Genomic DNA, 14,841 nt, shown 5'->3' with positions numbered 1-14,841 from the left:
GGTGGTTCACACAGAGCTGGGCTTGTGCAGGCTGTGGGGCACTGGCGCCCACATAAGGGCATTGTTTGCTGAGGTAAAAGGGGTTTTTGTTTCCTTCTGGAGACGGGACAGAGGGAGGAACAATTTCCCCCATTCATCACTAATTCCTCCATTTGAATAGCAGCACATTGCCCCATGTTCAAATAGATGGGCACGGCAGTCCTTCCCTGCCCGTAGGCATTCTGAGCACAGGTGGTGGGCTTCGGGTCCTGCCCAGATGAAGTAGTCACCCTTTGCCACAGTGGGGAAGGCCTAGTTTTGTAGAAATGCTCAGAGGGGGTACATCCCCGGCTGCTTCCCCAAGGCCCCTCAGGACACCTCTCTGCTGCCCACGCAGCCACAGGCTGGGGGCAGGCCCACCCTGCTGCCAATCACGCTGGGCCCCAGCAGGCTGGCCTCAGGGGTGACCCTCCTGGAGAGGCCTCCTGGCAACAGCAAGATGGGGACCAGGTGGGGACAAGAGGTCACCTGGGTAGCCTTAGACTCCACTTCCAGCTCCAGGTGTGGAGGGTCCATCCAGAACTCCCAGCTTCCCACTGAGCCTCCCAGCTGGAGGCCTGCACCCCGTGAGGCCTGTGTGCCAGGGCTTCGGTGCCCATGGAGCCAGCTGGGTTTCTTCACAGAGTCATAAAGTGCCAGAGCCCAGGAGGGCGTCAGCGGCAACTCCCAGGATTGTAGATAAGAGGAGGCCCAGGAGGTGGCAGTGCCCAAGGTCGCCTAGACTGCAGGGACCCTATACCCGTACCATCCCTGCCCAGACCCCACTGCATTCCATCCCAGCATGGGTTTGTGTGCCTGTCTATGTCTCTTTTAAATCAGTTTTGTGTTTGTTTGTTTGTTTGTTTTTGAGAGAGTCTCACTCTGTCGCCAGACTGGAGTCCAATGGTGCAATCTCGTCTCACTGCAACCTCCACTTCCTGGGTTCAAGCGATTCTCCTGCCTCAGCCTCCTGAGTAACTGGGACTACAGGCATGTGCCACCACGCCCAGCTAATTTTTGTATTTTTAGTAGAGACGGGGTTTCACCATGTTGGCCAGGATGGTCTCAATCTCTTGACCTCGTGATCCGCCTGCCTCTGCCTCCCAAAGTGCTGGGATTACAAGCGTGAGCCACTGCACCTGGCCTAAATCACATTTTTTTTAAGGGTTGTGGGAGGCAGAATTCCAATCAGGATCAAAACCCAACTGCCCCCAGTCTCTCTATTCCTTCTTTCCCCAGTGACAGGCACGTTCTCCTGGCCAGGTGCAGTATGGGGTGGGTGTGAGGATTGCAGCCAGTCCCTCCCGTGGGCATCAGCCCTTCCGTGGGCACCACCTCCTTTTGTGGGTACCAGCCTCCTCAAGACTGAGCTGGGTGTCATGGTGAGGTCCCCGTGCGGAGCGATCCCAGCCCCCAGGTCCCATCCCTTGGCCTCTGCCAGGGAGAAGAACCTGGACTACTCAGAGACCAAGCCATTGGTGTGAGCCTGCCCCAGCCAGCCTAAGCAATACGGAAATTGTCAGTTCCCTCACCAAAACCTCTAGGGCCTTCCTAGGTGGCAGGCACAGATGCATTCCAGGGGATCATCTGTGCCCCCATCAGCCCTGCTTTCCCCAGCATGGGCCTCCCTGCACCATGGGCCCAGCAACCCCAGGTAGAGAGTGCCTTCCCAGCCATCGCAGCAAGAGCCCCCGCGTGACGTCCTCGGGTCCAGCTTGGTCACACGCTCTCACCAGTTGCTGTGATGGGCTGACTGGCCAGGCCTGGGACATACATTCACCCTGGGGAGCCCAGGAAGACTCAGTTGCCCTCACCAGCGGGAGGGGTGTGATCTAGGGGGCAGCAGGAGCCATCCAGGCCCACCCAATACAGCTGCACCAACTCTGGGTCTCTAGGGCTGGGGCCGCTTCTGTGAAGGCTGGGCACAGGCCAGAGACACAATAAACACAGTAGTATTTCTTCCAAGCACTTATCCTCTTCTTGCAATACTACTGTGTTAGAGGGGGCTGGGCGCGGTGGCTCACGCCTGTAATCCCAGCACTTTGGGAGGCTGAGGCAGGCAGATCACGAGGTCAGGAGATCAAGACCATCCTGGCTAACATGGTGAAATCCCATCTCTACTAAAAATGCAAAAAATTAGCTGGGCATGGTGGCGGGTGCTTGTAGTCCCAACTACTCGGGAGGCTGAGGCAGGAGAATGACGTGAACCTGGGAGGCAGAGCTTGCAGTGAGCCAAGATCGCGCCACTGTACCCCAGCCTGGGCAACAGAGCGAGACTCTGTCTCAAAAAAAAAAAAAAAAAAAGTAGGTAGAGGGGTCAGTGTGCCAGAGTGGGGCGGGAGCTGGGCTTACTGAGAAGGTGACCTTTATGCAGAGCCCTGGAAGTGAGGGACTGTGCTAAGGGGACACCCAGGATAGAGTGGAGCAGGAAGAGGGAACAGCAAGTGCCAAGGCTGGGTCACAGCTGGGGCAGGTGGGTGAGCCGTAGGGGCTCACTGGAAGGGCCTGGTGGGCCCAAAGGAGGGACCTGGCTTCCAGTTGGAGAAACTCAGCCTGTGTGGCTACAGCTGGGATCAAATCCACTGCTGTGGGGCCAAGGGACAGGCTGGACCAACCCCACCCCAAGTAGCACCTCTGCCCCTGATGGTTCAGGAGGCGTCAGCCCTTGCCCCACCATCCCTGGGATGGCTTCTGCAGAGCCATGGCCCAGAGCCAGTGCCACAGTGGAGATTGGGGCAGGCAGGGAGAGCTTCCCTGAGGTGGTGGTGCTCGGCTTAGCACGGAAGGGTAAGCAGCAGTTACCGAGAGTAGGGAGAGACCATGGCTCCAGGGGCCAGAAAGCTGGTGACACCCCTTTGGAGCCCCGTCTTCTCTGGAGCCCTCATGTTTGATTTGTCACTGCTGGAGCACGAGCCCCGAGGGTAGCAGTCGCCCCCATCCCCACAGTAGTCCCTCACTGGGCCCACCTCAGACTGTCACAGGCTGGGCTCCAGGATCCCCAGAAGCCCCCGTTGCAGTCTGGGAGAGCCTTGTGCATTGGCAGTGGGGGAGTCATGATGTGAGAAAAGGTGGGGTGCAGGGAACCGGGGTTTCCTTTTGAGCTCCTGCCCCATCCCGGGCATCCTCTGCACCTTAGAACCGTATTTTATGGCCGTGGGACCCGCTCTGAAAGAAACGGAGACTCCAGAAGGTGGAGTAGCCTCTTCCAGCCACTCCACAGCTCAAACCTGTGTCCTCCCCAGTCAGCAAAACATGGGCTTCAGGTTGTAGGCAGCTCCCCAGAGCGTGTCATGCCAGGGCAGCTGTGTGGGGTGGTGGCTGCCTGAGCGGAGCCTGGGGGTAGGCGAGACCCTGGTGTCACTGGGGAAGGCAGGCTTTTGCGATCCATGTTGTGCCTCTGAGTGGGCTCTGTGTGTGCGGCATGAGAAAATAAGATAATGGCAGATAGAGTCTATAAACTAGGGCTATGGGGCTGTTTTTGTTCTGGGTTTTGTGTGTGTGGTAAAATGTGTGACATAAAATTTGCCATTTTAACCATTTTTAAGTGTACACTCCAGAAGCACCATTATTTCCACAGCTTGTTCATCCCCCCAACAGAAACTCTGCACCCATTAAGTAATAACTGCCCGTTCCCCCAGCCCGCGGAGCCTCACTGTGCCTTCTGTCTCTGGGGATTTGCCTGCTCCAGATGCTGTGCGGAAGCAGAAGCACTTGCCATCTTCGTCCGTCTGGCCTGTTTCCCACAGCCTCATGTTTTTGTCATCCACATTGCAGCACTTATCCAAACTTTGTTCCTTTTCATGGCTGGATACTATTCCATCGTATGAATAGACCACATTTGTGTACTCATTTACTTGTCGGGGTTTTTAAAAATACAAATAATGGGTTGGGCACAGTGGCTCACGCCTGTCATCCCAACACATGGAGAGGCCAAGGTGGGAGGATGGCTTGAGCCTTGGTAGATCGAGACCAGCCTGGACAATATAGTGAGACCTCATCTCTACAAAAAAAAAAAAAAAAAAAAAAAAAACTTTAAAAATTAGCCAAGGCCGGGCGTGGTGGCTCACACCTGTAATCCCAGCACTTTGGGAGGCCAAGGCAGGCAGACTGCCTGAGGTCAGGAGTTCGAGACCAGCCAGGCCAACATAGTGAAACCCTGTCTCTACCAAAAGTAGCTGAGCATGTGGCTGGTGCCTATAATCCCAGCAATTTGGGAGGCTGAGGCAGGTGAATCGCTTGAACCTGGGAGATGAAGGTTGCAGTGAGCCAAGATCGCCCCATTGTACTCTAGCCTGGGCAACAAGAACGAAACTCCGTCTCAAAAAAAAGAAAGAAAAGAAAAATTAGCCAAGCATCGAAGCATCGTGGTGTGCACTGGTGGGGAGATCGCTTCAGCCCAGGAGGCAGCAGTTGCAGTGAGCCCTAATGGCACCGCTGCACTTTAGCCTGGGCAACAGAGCAAGACCCTAAAAAAGAAAATAAGCCATGTAAATCAGTCGCCAGTATTTTAAAATCAGTTTACATAATGGTGCAGATTTCCAGTTTCTTCTAACAGCTTGGAACACGTGGCCATACGAGGTCCTAGCATCTGGTGCCTTACGGGTCTTACCCGCCCAACCACTTCCCTGGCCAGACTGGGGTGGCGTCTAAGTACAGTTAGGGGAGGTTCTGCTCTACGCATGTCGATCCCCAGCCAGGCAGCCGGGGCCACAGCCCTGAGGCAAAGGTCTTGGTAGCTGGAGAGTCTGGGCCCCCGTGTCAGGCATCTGACCTGGTGGAGGCTCCAGGAGCACCCTGAGCAGCGTGTGAGTCTCAGGAGCTCACACCCGGGGAGGGCAAGTCCATCTTCTCGGGAAAACCTGATTGGGAGGTGGGTGATGGGATGATGGGATGTCACCTCTGGCCCCGTGCAGGGTGTGGCACTACAGCCAGCCTTGGGCCTGGTGCCTGTGATGAATGCAGTGACCACTGGCTTGCTGTGTGCCAGGCACGATGCCCACTGAGGAGCAGCCCCTCCTTCCAGAGGAGGGATCTAAGGCCCTCCAAGGTCAAGCAAGTGGTGTGTGAGGGTGGTGTTGGTATGTGAAGTCACACCTACAAGGTGGGTGAAGGATGGGCCCCCACAGCTCATGGGAACGGGGGTAACCAGCCAGTATGGGTGTCATCCCTGTCCCCCATGGAGGCTCCTGGACCTCAGGTGCAGGGGCTTCTCCGGTGACAGGGTCTGTCCTGGTGGGGCAGATGGCCCTCATGATGACCCTGGGCCAGGTGAAGGAAGCACAAGGATCCCTGGCAGGGCTGGACAGCAAGCTGGGGTTGGAGGTGTGACTGCCTCCTTCCTAGGGACAGTGGAGAAAAGTGCCAGCCTGAGGTGGCAGCGTGGAACCAGACCTTGAAGGCTGGCTGCCATCTGCTCAGCTGGAGGTATCATGGCAGGCAGATTGTAGAGCCCCAGCACAGCATAGTGAGGCTGGGCTGGGGGACTGCAGAGGTCACAGGACTGAGAGTGCCAGTGGCCATGGGTCGGACTTTTATTCAGCTGTAGGAAAGCATGGGACAGGGGAGTGAGGATTAGGCCTGGCTCTCACAGGCGGGATGTGGGTGGCCTGGGCGCTGGAGAGCAGCCAGCAGGGGCTGCATGGGGAGCTGGTCTGGTTCCCGGGTGGAGGACAGTGGGCACCCCCATTTTCACAATTCATCTTCCCTGTTACCCACAAGGCTCAGTAAGGCACATCTGTCCCCGCAGGAGGTCTGGCACCTTGGTTGCAGTCATTACTTTGTTTCCAGGCCAGCATTCAGTAGGTGCTCAGTAAAGATGCTGGGGAATGTGTTCACTCCAGACTGGGCGCGAGTAGTCTGTGGGGTCCTGGGGACTGCCAGCGCGGGCCGGGACTCCGAGGATGCAGCCAGTGAGGGGCAGCTATGGGCGGGCTTTGAGCAGAGCCCGGAGCTGCCCTGCGGGAGGATGGAGGGAGTGGTGGAGCTAGGCTGCCCGGAGGAGGACAAGACGCCTGGCCCAGGGGACCTGCGGCAGCCGAGGGGGAGGGGTGCACTGTGCCGCCTTGGTCTCCCATCCCCCTCTGCCCGGCCCGGCTGCTTGACGGGCAGCCTGGACCCGCCCCTGGGCAGCCGGGAAGCCAGCAATTGGTTGGAGCGCTAGAGCCGCTCGGTCGCCATGGGGACGCTCTGGAGGCGCGCGTGCCCAGTGCCCTGCACCGGGGACTAAATCTTCATAATCTGCCGGCTGGGAGGGTGGGGGTGGGGTCCAGCGTGACCCTGGCCTGGGGGAAGGGGTGGCAGGGTTCGCTGTGACCACCCCTCCCCCATCCACGCTGGGTGCAGGTGCGGAGCCGCCAGGGTCACCCGTGCGTCCCTGGGACCCTCGCTGGTGCTCACCTGACAGTGACCCCGAGAGTTTCCGTGCAGCTTCAGCCTCTGCCGTCTCAGCTGAGCAAGCAGGAGGCCGGGGCTGGAGCTGGGGCTGGGTGGGCAGAGAGGCCTGGAATGTATCTGGAACTGTCTGGTCTCCCGGTTAAAGTTTCCTCCCCGGCGCCCGCAGGCTGGCGGTGCCGCACTCTTCGCGGCAGGGGGCGCCCTCGCAGTGCTTTGCCGAGGCTGCCCACCCTGAGACGCCGGGCAGGCCCACTCGGGAGACGCGTGCAGATCCCAGACCCTGCAGCTCCGGCTTGGCATGTCCCAGGCCACGGGGCCGGCACGGAGCACGGATCCGGGGGCCACCGTGCCTGTGCCTTGGCTGCCAAGGCTGAGCTGGGCTTGCTTGCAGGAAGGAGTGGATGGCTGGAGGTCACAACAGAGCCATCCTTCCTGCCTTGGGCAGAGGAAGGAGACATTTGAGGGCCCACTGTGGGTAGGGGCTCTGAGAGCTCGAAGCTGCAAGGCAGTGCCGGGCAGCAGGAGCAGGGTGGGTGGGAGGTGTGGTCCTGGGAGCTGGGGAGAAGGGAGAGCCTGGCCGGGATTTGAGGGCTTCCAGGCCACTCACTCCTAAACCCCTGGAGCTGGGCCTCCTTAAGTCTGGACATAACGCTTGCAAGTTTGGGGTGCAGGAAGACCCTCCATGCCCTGCACAGCCCCGCCTGGCCACTCCCCTCCTGATGGCCCCTCTGTTCTGGCAGAGGGGACCCTGTGGCTGCATCAGCTAAGGCTGTGGGCTGGGGCAAGTTGCCCCTGAGGTGGGTGGGGTAGCAGCACTCATCCCCACCCAGGGATTCTCATGAGGAAGACACAGGGTGGGATACTCCGAGGTGGCTGCAGTGGCCACAGTGTGTGGGATGGGGCCTCACACCCAGGCCTCTCATTCCAGATGACTCCTCCTCTGAGAGTGGCAGCGGCAATGGCTCCTCCACCCTGAACCCTTCCACGTCGAGCAGCACGCAGGGCGACCCTGCCTTCCCCGAGATGAATGGCAACGGTGCCGTGGCCCCCATGGACTTCACCACGGCCGCTGAGGATCAGCCCATCAACCTGTGTGACAAGCTCCCGCCAGCCACGGCACTTGGCACACCCTCCTACCCCTCCGATGGCTGTGGTGCCGACGGGCTGCGAAGCCGAGTCAAATACGGGGTGAAGACCACCCCTGAGGTGTGTGGGGCTGGGGACTCAGTCTGTTTCTTTCTGTAGAGGGCTGTCGTGAGGCGAGAATGAAATTGTATACACCCAGAACTTAGCTGGAGCCAGCCCATGTGTGTGACACCAAGCCAGGGTGATGGCTGTGGCTGGTATGCCATCAGGTTCCTGGTGAAGCTGTGGGATGGGAGATGGCTTGGAGTGTGCCCTCAAGCCAGGCCCCCTTCTCCAAGTCTGGTTCCCCATCTGTGAAGTGGAGCTGATGGTCCCTGCCTTGGTAGAGATGGTAGATGGATATGCATCCCCACGACCCGTCCCCTCCCCCAGAACAGCATCTGCTGTGGATAACAGCAAGTGGCCACTTTCGGCACAGCCAGGTACGAGGCCTCCCACTGCCTGGTTTCTCTGCGTGCCTGTCCCCATTTTATAGGTGGTGCAAAAAAAGGGCAAGGGCCCAGGCACGTGGGCAGTGGAACTCCTCCTTTGACCAGGCTGATGGAGGGTGGGCACAGCAGATACCCCTACCAGTGGGCATCCCCCCTGCTTCCTGGGGCCTCCCTCACACTTCCACAAGCTGCCTCCGAGCGGCTACTAAGGTTTCCTGCAGTAGTGCTTCTCCAACCTGGGCCTGGGGGCCAGAGGCGCCTTCCTAGAGCCTGCACCTCTGGACAGACTCTTCTCCCTCCCTGGCATCCTGCCCCTATCCAAGTCTGTATGTGGACGAAGTGACAGGCACCAGGCCAGTGACCCTAGGGGACTGACCCCTGTGGGCCTAGTCCCAGGGAGAGAGGCCTGGCAGGGGCCGTGCTGTGGGACCAGGTGCCAGGCAGTACACTTCTTCCTGGATTTGCTCCTCAGTGAGTGCTGTTCCCCTCCGGGCTGTGCCATGGCCATGCTGCCACATCACAAGGTCTGACCATGCAGCCACCCGTTCCTTGAGCCTACCTTACCTGCTAGATGCCAGCCTCCTTGAGGGCAGGGACAGTGTCCCCAGGCTACTGCCAGTCAGGATCTGAATGAGTAGTTGGGACACATCGAAGGCACAAACTTTCCAAAAGGCAACAGTGGTCCTCAGCCATCCCAGAGCAGTGCCCCGAGGCAGGGGCAGGAGACAGGTGGTGTGGGAGCTGAGCCATGAAGGATGAGAAGAGGGAGGAAGCACGGAGGAAAAGAGGAAGTTGCCTCTAAGGAGAGATGGGCAAGGGGGCTTGTCCAGGGAGGAACTCGTGATGGGAGCAGAGGGCTGGAGCCCTTCTCTGCTGGAGGACAGGAGACTGCTGGTGGAAGCTGGATCTGGTTCCCTTTCCCTTTCTACCCACATATTCTCAAGGGGCCACTGTGTTGTCCTGGTGGGGGTGCAGACAGGAGAAGGCCAGGCCAGGAGCTGCGGGAACACATCCTGCTTAATGGACCTGTCGCCTTGGCTGGCCACCTCGCCCAGCCCATCTGTTCCTCCTCCTGACAGACAGCATGCTCGCTGCTTTGGTGACAGCTCGGTTGTCAGCTTGGGGTTGTAGCCCCTTGGGATCAGGGAGGAAAACCCTGAAGTCAAAACATATCTTGGCACAAGAGGAGGCTGGCGGGTGGTGGGAGTCCTTTCCATGTCTGCCTTTCCCCTGTACATGTGGCAGGTCCTGGTGTGGACCTCTGCTGAGGAAACAGGTGACACCCTCCTAAGTGCTTGGCACCCCCAGGAGCCAGGTCTCTGCATACACTGTTGCAGTCGGTCCTCCCTGCGGCAGCCCAGGGAGGGAGGAGGTGGTAGCATTGCTGTCCCCATTGCACAGATGAAGAGAGCAGAAGAGAGGAGTGACTTGCTCAGGGCCTCGCAGCTATGGCTCTTGTGGCAGCAGGGCGTGCGTGCCACCCTGGTTCCCAAGCTCACCACCTGTAGGAGACCCAGCAAGGGCATGAGCAGCTGCTTGGCCCAACCCTCTGCCTCTTGCCCTCTTTTTAGTCCCCCCCCTACAGCTTCTGGGAGCTACGATTCCATTAAGACTGAGGTCAGCGGCTGCCCTGAGGACCTGACAGTGGGCCGGGCCCCGACGGCAGATGACGACGATGATGACCATGATGACCATGAGGACAATGACAAGATGAACGACTCTGAAGGCATGGACCCTGAGCGTCTTAAGGCCTTCAACGTGAGCACTGGCCGGAAACAGGTGGGATGGGGATGGGAGCAATGCCAGGGTCGGCCCTTCCCATGGCCCGTGTCTCTGCAGATGTTTGTGCGTCTCTTTGTGGACGAGAACCTGGACCGCATGGTGCCCATCTCCAAGCAGCCCAAGGAGAAGATCCAGGCCATCATCGAGTCCTGCAGCCGGCAGTTCCCCGAGTTCCAGGAGCGGGCCCGCAAGCGCATCCGCACGTACCTCAAGTCCTGCCGGCGCATGAAGAAGAACGGCATGGAGATGGTGAGTCCCTCCTCCCTGGCCCACACTTCCCCTCGGCGCCACCACGGACCTCCTGCCACACTCCCAGGATGCCCGGGCCCCTTCACCCAGGGTCTTCCCAGGAGCCCTGGAAGCAAGTACCATAATCCCTGGTTTGCAAATGAGGGAACTAAGGCCCAGAAAGGTCATATAGCTCCGTAGACTGAGGCGCTGGAGCCCAAACCCCACGCTGTGCCACCCACCCCTGGGGCAGGGTCTCTGCACAAGCCCAGGGCCCCCACGAGCCCCATGCTAGCTCCATCCCCGTTCTGCCTGCAGACCAGACCCACGCCACCCCACCTGACCTCGGCCATGGCAGAAAACATCCTGGCAGCTGCCTGTGAGAGCGAGACGAGAAAGGCAGCCAAGCGGATGCGTCTGGAGATCTACCAGTCCTCACAGGTACCTGCCACAGCAGCCACTACAGGGGCCGCTCCCGGGCAGCCAGGGAGAGCAGGTGCAGGGAGGGCAGGCCTCAGACGGCTGTGGACTGAGGGAGCTGTGATGGGTGCAGTCGGGGAGGGGCAGAGGGGGAACAGGAGGGCAAAGACAAGGAGAGGAGGGGGGTGGAGGTCAGGCGTGTTGTTCTCAGAGGTGTTCAGACCTCATACGGAAGCCTGGACTTCATACCGAGACCAGAGGGCCCAGATCAAATATGCTGACAGGGAGATGAGCAGAGTCGGGAAAAGCCCCCAGCGGGGAAGGTGGCCGGGGGAGGGACAGACAGAATCCCACAGGTCAAACCACAGCATTGGGTCCCAGGAGTCCTGGGGCCGCAGCATTTATCTACCTTGTGTCCAGGGATGGTAGTTGGGGCCAGCTGCCCCTTGGTTTCCCCAGCGACCCCCTCTCCCCTCTGCAGGATGAGCCCATAGCCCTGGACAAGCAGCACTCGCGGGACTCCACAGCCATCACCCACTCCACCTACTCACTGCCAGCCTCCTCCTACTCCCAGGACCCTGTGTACGCCAATGGCGGCCTCAACTACAGTTACCGCGGGTACGGGGCCTTGAGCAGCAACCTGCAGCCCCCTGCCTCCCTCCAAACAGGAAACCACAGTAATGGTGAGTCGGGGGAGGCCTGGACTCTGGCTCCCTGACCAGCAAGCACCCAGTTGGGTCTGCAGAGCAGCCCCCGGCAGGGTAAGGGGTAGGGGGAAGCAGAGGCCTGTGATGGAAAGGGACTGCCTCACAGCACAGGGAGCAGGAGGGGCGGTTCTGGCACCCTCCCACTTCATCGTCTCAGCTGGTCCTTAGATCGGAAGGTGAAGGAGACTTAGCTGGTTAAAGCAAAAACCTACCGCCCCCTTCTCACCGCCAGTGATGCTTGCTCCACTGCTTCCCACCTTCACTCCCGGCGCCTCTCACTGATTCCGCTCCCCTAGGGACCCTGTGGGTGCCGAGTCCCAGCCAAGGGCCTGTTCTTGGCCTGAGTTGAATCTCCACAGCCCCATCTCACCCATAGTGACTAAGGCTCAGTGAGACGGCTGCTGGCCCGGCCCAGCTGTGGCCCCGCTGGCCTGCAGGGCGGCTCCCTCCCCAGGCCTCAGCTCAGGGCCTGCCTTTCTAGGTGAAAGCTTTTCTCACCGGGGTGCTGGGCCTCAGTTCTTGCTCCTGCACTCATGGAGCCTACATCTGAGACACCCGGGGTGATGGCGCACACCTGCTCCCTTGCTCCGCTGCTGTAGCTGGGTGATTCAGTAGGTGCTTTTCCGGTAACTTCCCAGGCTACTCTGCGCAGATGGGGCACAGACCATTAGAGGAGACAGCCCCCGAAGAGACAGAGGCTTCCTCATGGAGTCAGGTGCTGCAGTGAGCACGAACTGGAGTGGGGAGCCTCAGACCCCTTTACTGTGAGGCCAAGGGAAGCAGGGGAGGAGTGGGGTCAGCCTGGTGGGTCACAGGACCTCTTGGGCCAGGCACTCGGGTTGTGTTCTGTGTGCAGGAGGAGCCCCTGCTAGGTTTTAAGCACAGAAAGGCCTTGAATTGTGTGGTCTGTCATTCTGTCTGCCCTTGTAAGAAGGTTTGAATGGGGAGAACAGGAGGCAGAAGCCGTGTGCTCTGGGGGTCGTTCAGAAGCCAGGGAATGAAGGGAAGAATTGAGGAACGTGAGTAGGTTGGAGAAAGGTGCCACCTGTAAGCTGGGGAACACTGGTGCGAGGTCTTGGCTAAACGTGCTTGAGGATTCCCTAAGCCCCTGTCCTTGGCTGCAGGAGACCCCTCACTATTCCTGGGCAGCAAGGGAGGGAGCTAGTCCCCACCCATGGCAGGAAACCCAGGCCGCCTCCACTCGCCTTGACCCTCCACCCCCCAGAACCAGGAAGTGTATGCAGGTCCCTGGAAGATTCCTGCCTGGGCTTAACTCCTCATCCCTTCCTAATGCCTCTTAACCTAAAATAAGAGGCCGCCTGGCCCTAATCCCTGAAGCTAAGGCCAGAGTGGCCAGCACAGTGAGAGGTGGAGTGGCTGTCCTAGGTGGGCTCCTTTCATTCTGGAAAGAAAAGCCATCCCATAGCCCTGCCCTCCCTATATATAGGAGTCTGCGGCCCAGCAGATGAGGCGAGGGTGGCCTGGGGCCTGCTCCCTCCTAGCAGCAAGCGATGGTGACAAGCCTCTATCTGGTGTCCACCCAGCATGACCTATCTCAGGGGTGTTGCTGCCAGGTTCCCCTGACTCTCCTAAGGGCCTCTCATGGTGGGGCTGGGCCTGTTTCAGGCCTGCCCCGTTCACACCTGCCCAAGAGGCACAAACAGCAGCCAGAGAATGGTTCTTCCAGGGAGGCAGCTGGCTCTGCCCTTGTGCATCCTGGGGCCTCAGTCTCCCATCTGTGAATACCCTGGTTCCTTCATGGTGGGTGGAGAGGCCACTGAGGCAGAAATCTGGTCATTTACCTCCTCGCCTGGGACAGCCCCTGTCCGTGAGCACTGGTACCTCATCTGAAGAACATTGTTTAGATCCTCCAGCAGTTGAAGGAAGATGACAGGCAGCCACGTTGCAGGGCCACCCAGCTCCACTGGCCTCCCCAGCCTCAGACTTTCAAGTGATTGTTCAATCAGTTTGGTACCTCGGCTGGGCAGCCGTATTAATGGCTCAGAGCTCCTCGCTTTGTTCATTATGTTGTCATCTGGAGATGCAAATCAGCTTAGATAGAATCAGGCTCGGCCTGTCTTGCCTGGGGTGCTGGGTAACTCATGCTCGCTCCTATGCCTCTACCCACCATACGGTAGTCACTCGGCAACCTGAGCATCTGGCTGCAACCAGAGTCTGTATGGGATGTCTCCAGATCAGATCGGCCACAGGAAACAGGGATCTTCTCCTTTCCAAGCCTCAGCTACAGCCCAGGAGAGAAGGGAGGAAGCTCTGAGCACAGGCATGAACAGGATAGCACTTGGGGAGAGGAGGAGAAAAGGACCTGGGGCCACTGCTCATGTTGACTATGCCAGGAGGCTCTGACCACTCCCAAGCATGATGCAGAGGGGACAGAGCCACCCTAGAGGGAACCAGACCCTCTCCTCCCCATCCCTCTGGGTCCAGCCCCAGCAATATCCAGAAACCAGCAGAGGTACTCCTGTTCCCAGCTTCTCAGTCCCCCATTGTGACACCACCTTGGGAGTCAGTGACCTGCTTGGCTGCTGTTTCCAGACACGGCCCCAACCCTTTCCCCCTGTGTTTGACTTTAACAGACTTAACTATTTCCTTAACTCTCAATTCCAAGGACGCTGTTTAGAAAATAGTTCCTAGGACTTCCTCCTTGGTGTCCACGTTCTCTGGCCAGAGAGGAAATAACCCATGTGACAAACTGTCCCATCTTAGGCTCCAGCTTCCTTCCCCATTCGGGGGCTGCAGCAGCTTCCTTTTAGCTGTAGTCAGGTTCTATAGTTTATCCCAAGATGTCACTTCCAGTCTGGATGCCTCCAGGGACAAGAGCTTGTCCCTCTCTCTTCATAGCAGCATAAAAACTGCCATGGAGATGCAATCATGAGTGAATGTGGCCACCAGAACCTTCAGGGTAGTTGGGGGAGCCTCACACCCCCGTGGAAGAGAAAGCTGTGGGGAAGGGACTCCAGGGGGAGGACAGAGAACAGAGAAGCTGACCTGGCTGCATCAGAGAAGGCTTCCCAGGGAAGCGGCAGCGCTGCCTGCACCTGCCCAGATCCTCTCTTCTTTGGCTGTTTCTTGCTGTGAACACCTTGCAGGATGCTTTTCAAATTCCAGGAGCTTCCAGGTCTCCTGGGAGCCCACTCAGAAAGCCCTGAAACCTGTTTGGAAGCCCTTCCCTACTGTGCCAGTCTAGGCAGGCAGGCCTCCTGCGGGCTGAGAAGGAGCCCGAGCCTGGGCTGAGTTTCACACGCGGTGTCTCAGCTTCTGCTCACCGGAGCCGCTTAGTTTTGGCAGACGAGGGCTCTGAGGCCCAGAGAAATTAAAGAATTTGCCAGTGAAGTAGCAGAGCAGGACTTGAATCTACACTTGCCCGACTCCAAAGCCAGTAGCTTCTTGGGAAAGGCCAAGAGAGGACAGGGCCTGGCGGTCCCCTCCCCAATATGCACACCCCTCGTGTGTTTTAGAAGATGGCAGGCTCCCTCTTTGCCATCATCATCTGAAGACAAAGGGCAGGCAGTGTCTCCAGAAACCAGTCCAGGTCTTGTCCTGATCGTTCGGCCCACACTCCCTCGTATCCCAGCAGCATGAACCCTCCACCTCACTCAGGCACAGGACTCCTCCCAGGAGGGGGGATTCGAGGTGCTGAGTGAGGCCTAGCAGAAAGAGGCTTCACACACCCAGCCCCTTCCTCCATCCACTGGCTG

The 14,841-nt window shown here is 58.8% G+C and overlaps 1 protein-coding gene across 1 annotated transcript in view; it reads left to right on the top strand.

Annotated features, from left to right (window-relative positions):
• The window catches only part of NOL4L (nucleolar protein 4 like), a 146,086-nt gene that overhangs the window by 125,866 nt on the left and 5,379 nt on the right, over positions 1-14,841 (top strand). Inside the window, exons 6-10 of the mRNA XM_030914871.1 lie at positions 7,340-7,619; positions 9,560-9,746; positions 9,828-10,019; positions 10,317-10,439; positions 10,900-11,101. Coding sequence (XP_030770731.1) covers positions 7,340-7,619; positions 9,560-9,746; positions 9,828-10,019; positions 10,317-10,439; positions 10,900-11,101 — 984 coding nt within the window. The remainder of the gene's footprint in view (positions 1-7,339; positions 7,620-9,559; positions 9,747-9,827; positions 10,020-10,316; positions 10,440-10,899; positions 11,102-14,841) is intronic.

This window comes from Rhinopithecus roxellana, chromosome 13 (assembly GCF_007565055.1).
Source record: "Rhinopithecus roxellana isolate Shanxi Qingling chromosome 13, ASM756505v1, whole genome shotgun sequence".
Classification (NCBI taxonomy): Eukaryota; Metazoa; Chordata; class Mammalia; order Primates; family Cercopithecidae; genus Rhinopithecus; species Rhinopithecus roxellana.
This window is presented reverse-complemented; position numbering and strand designations above follow the sequence as displayed.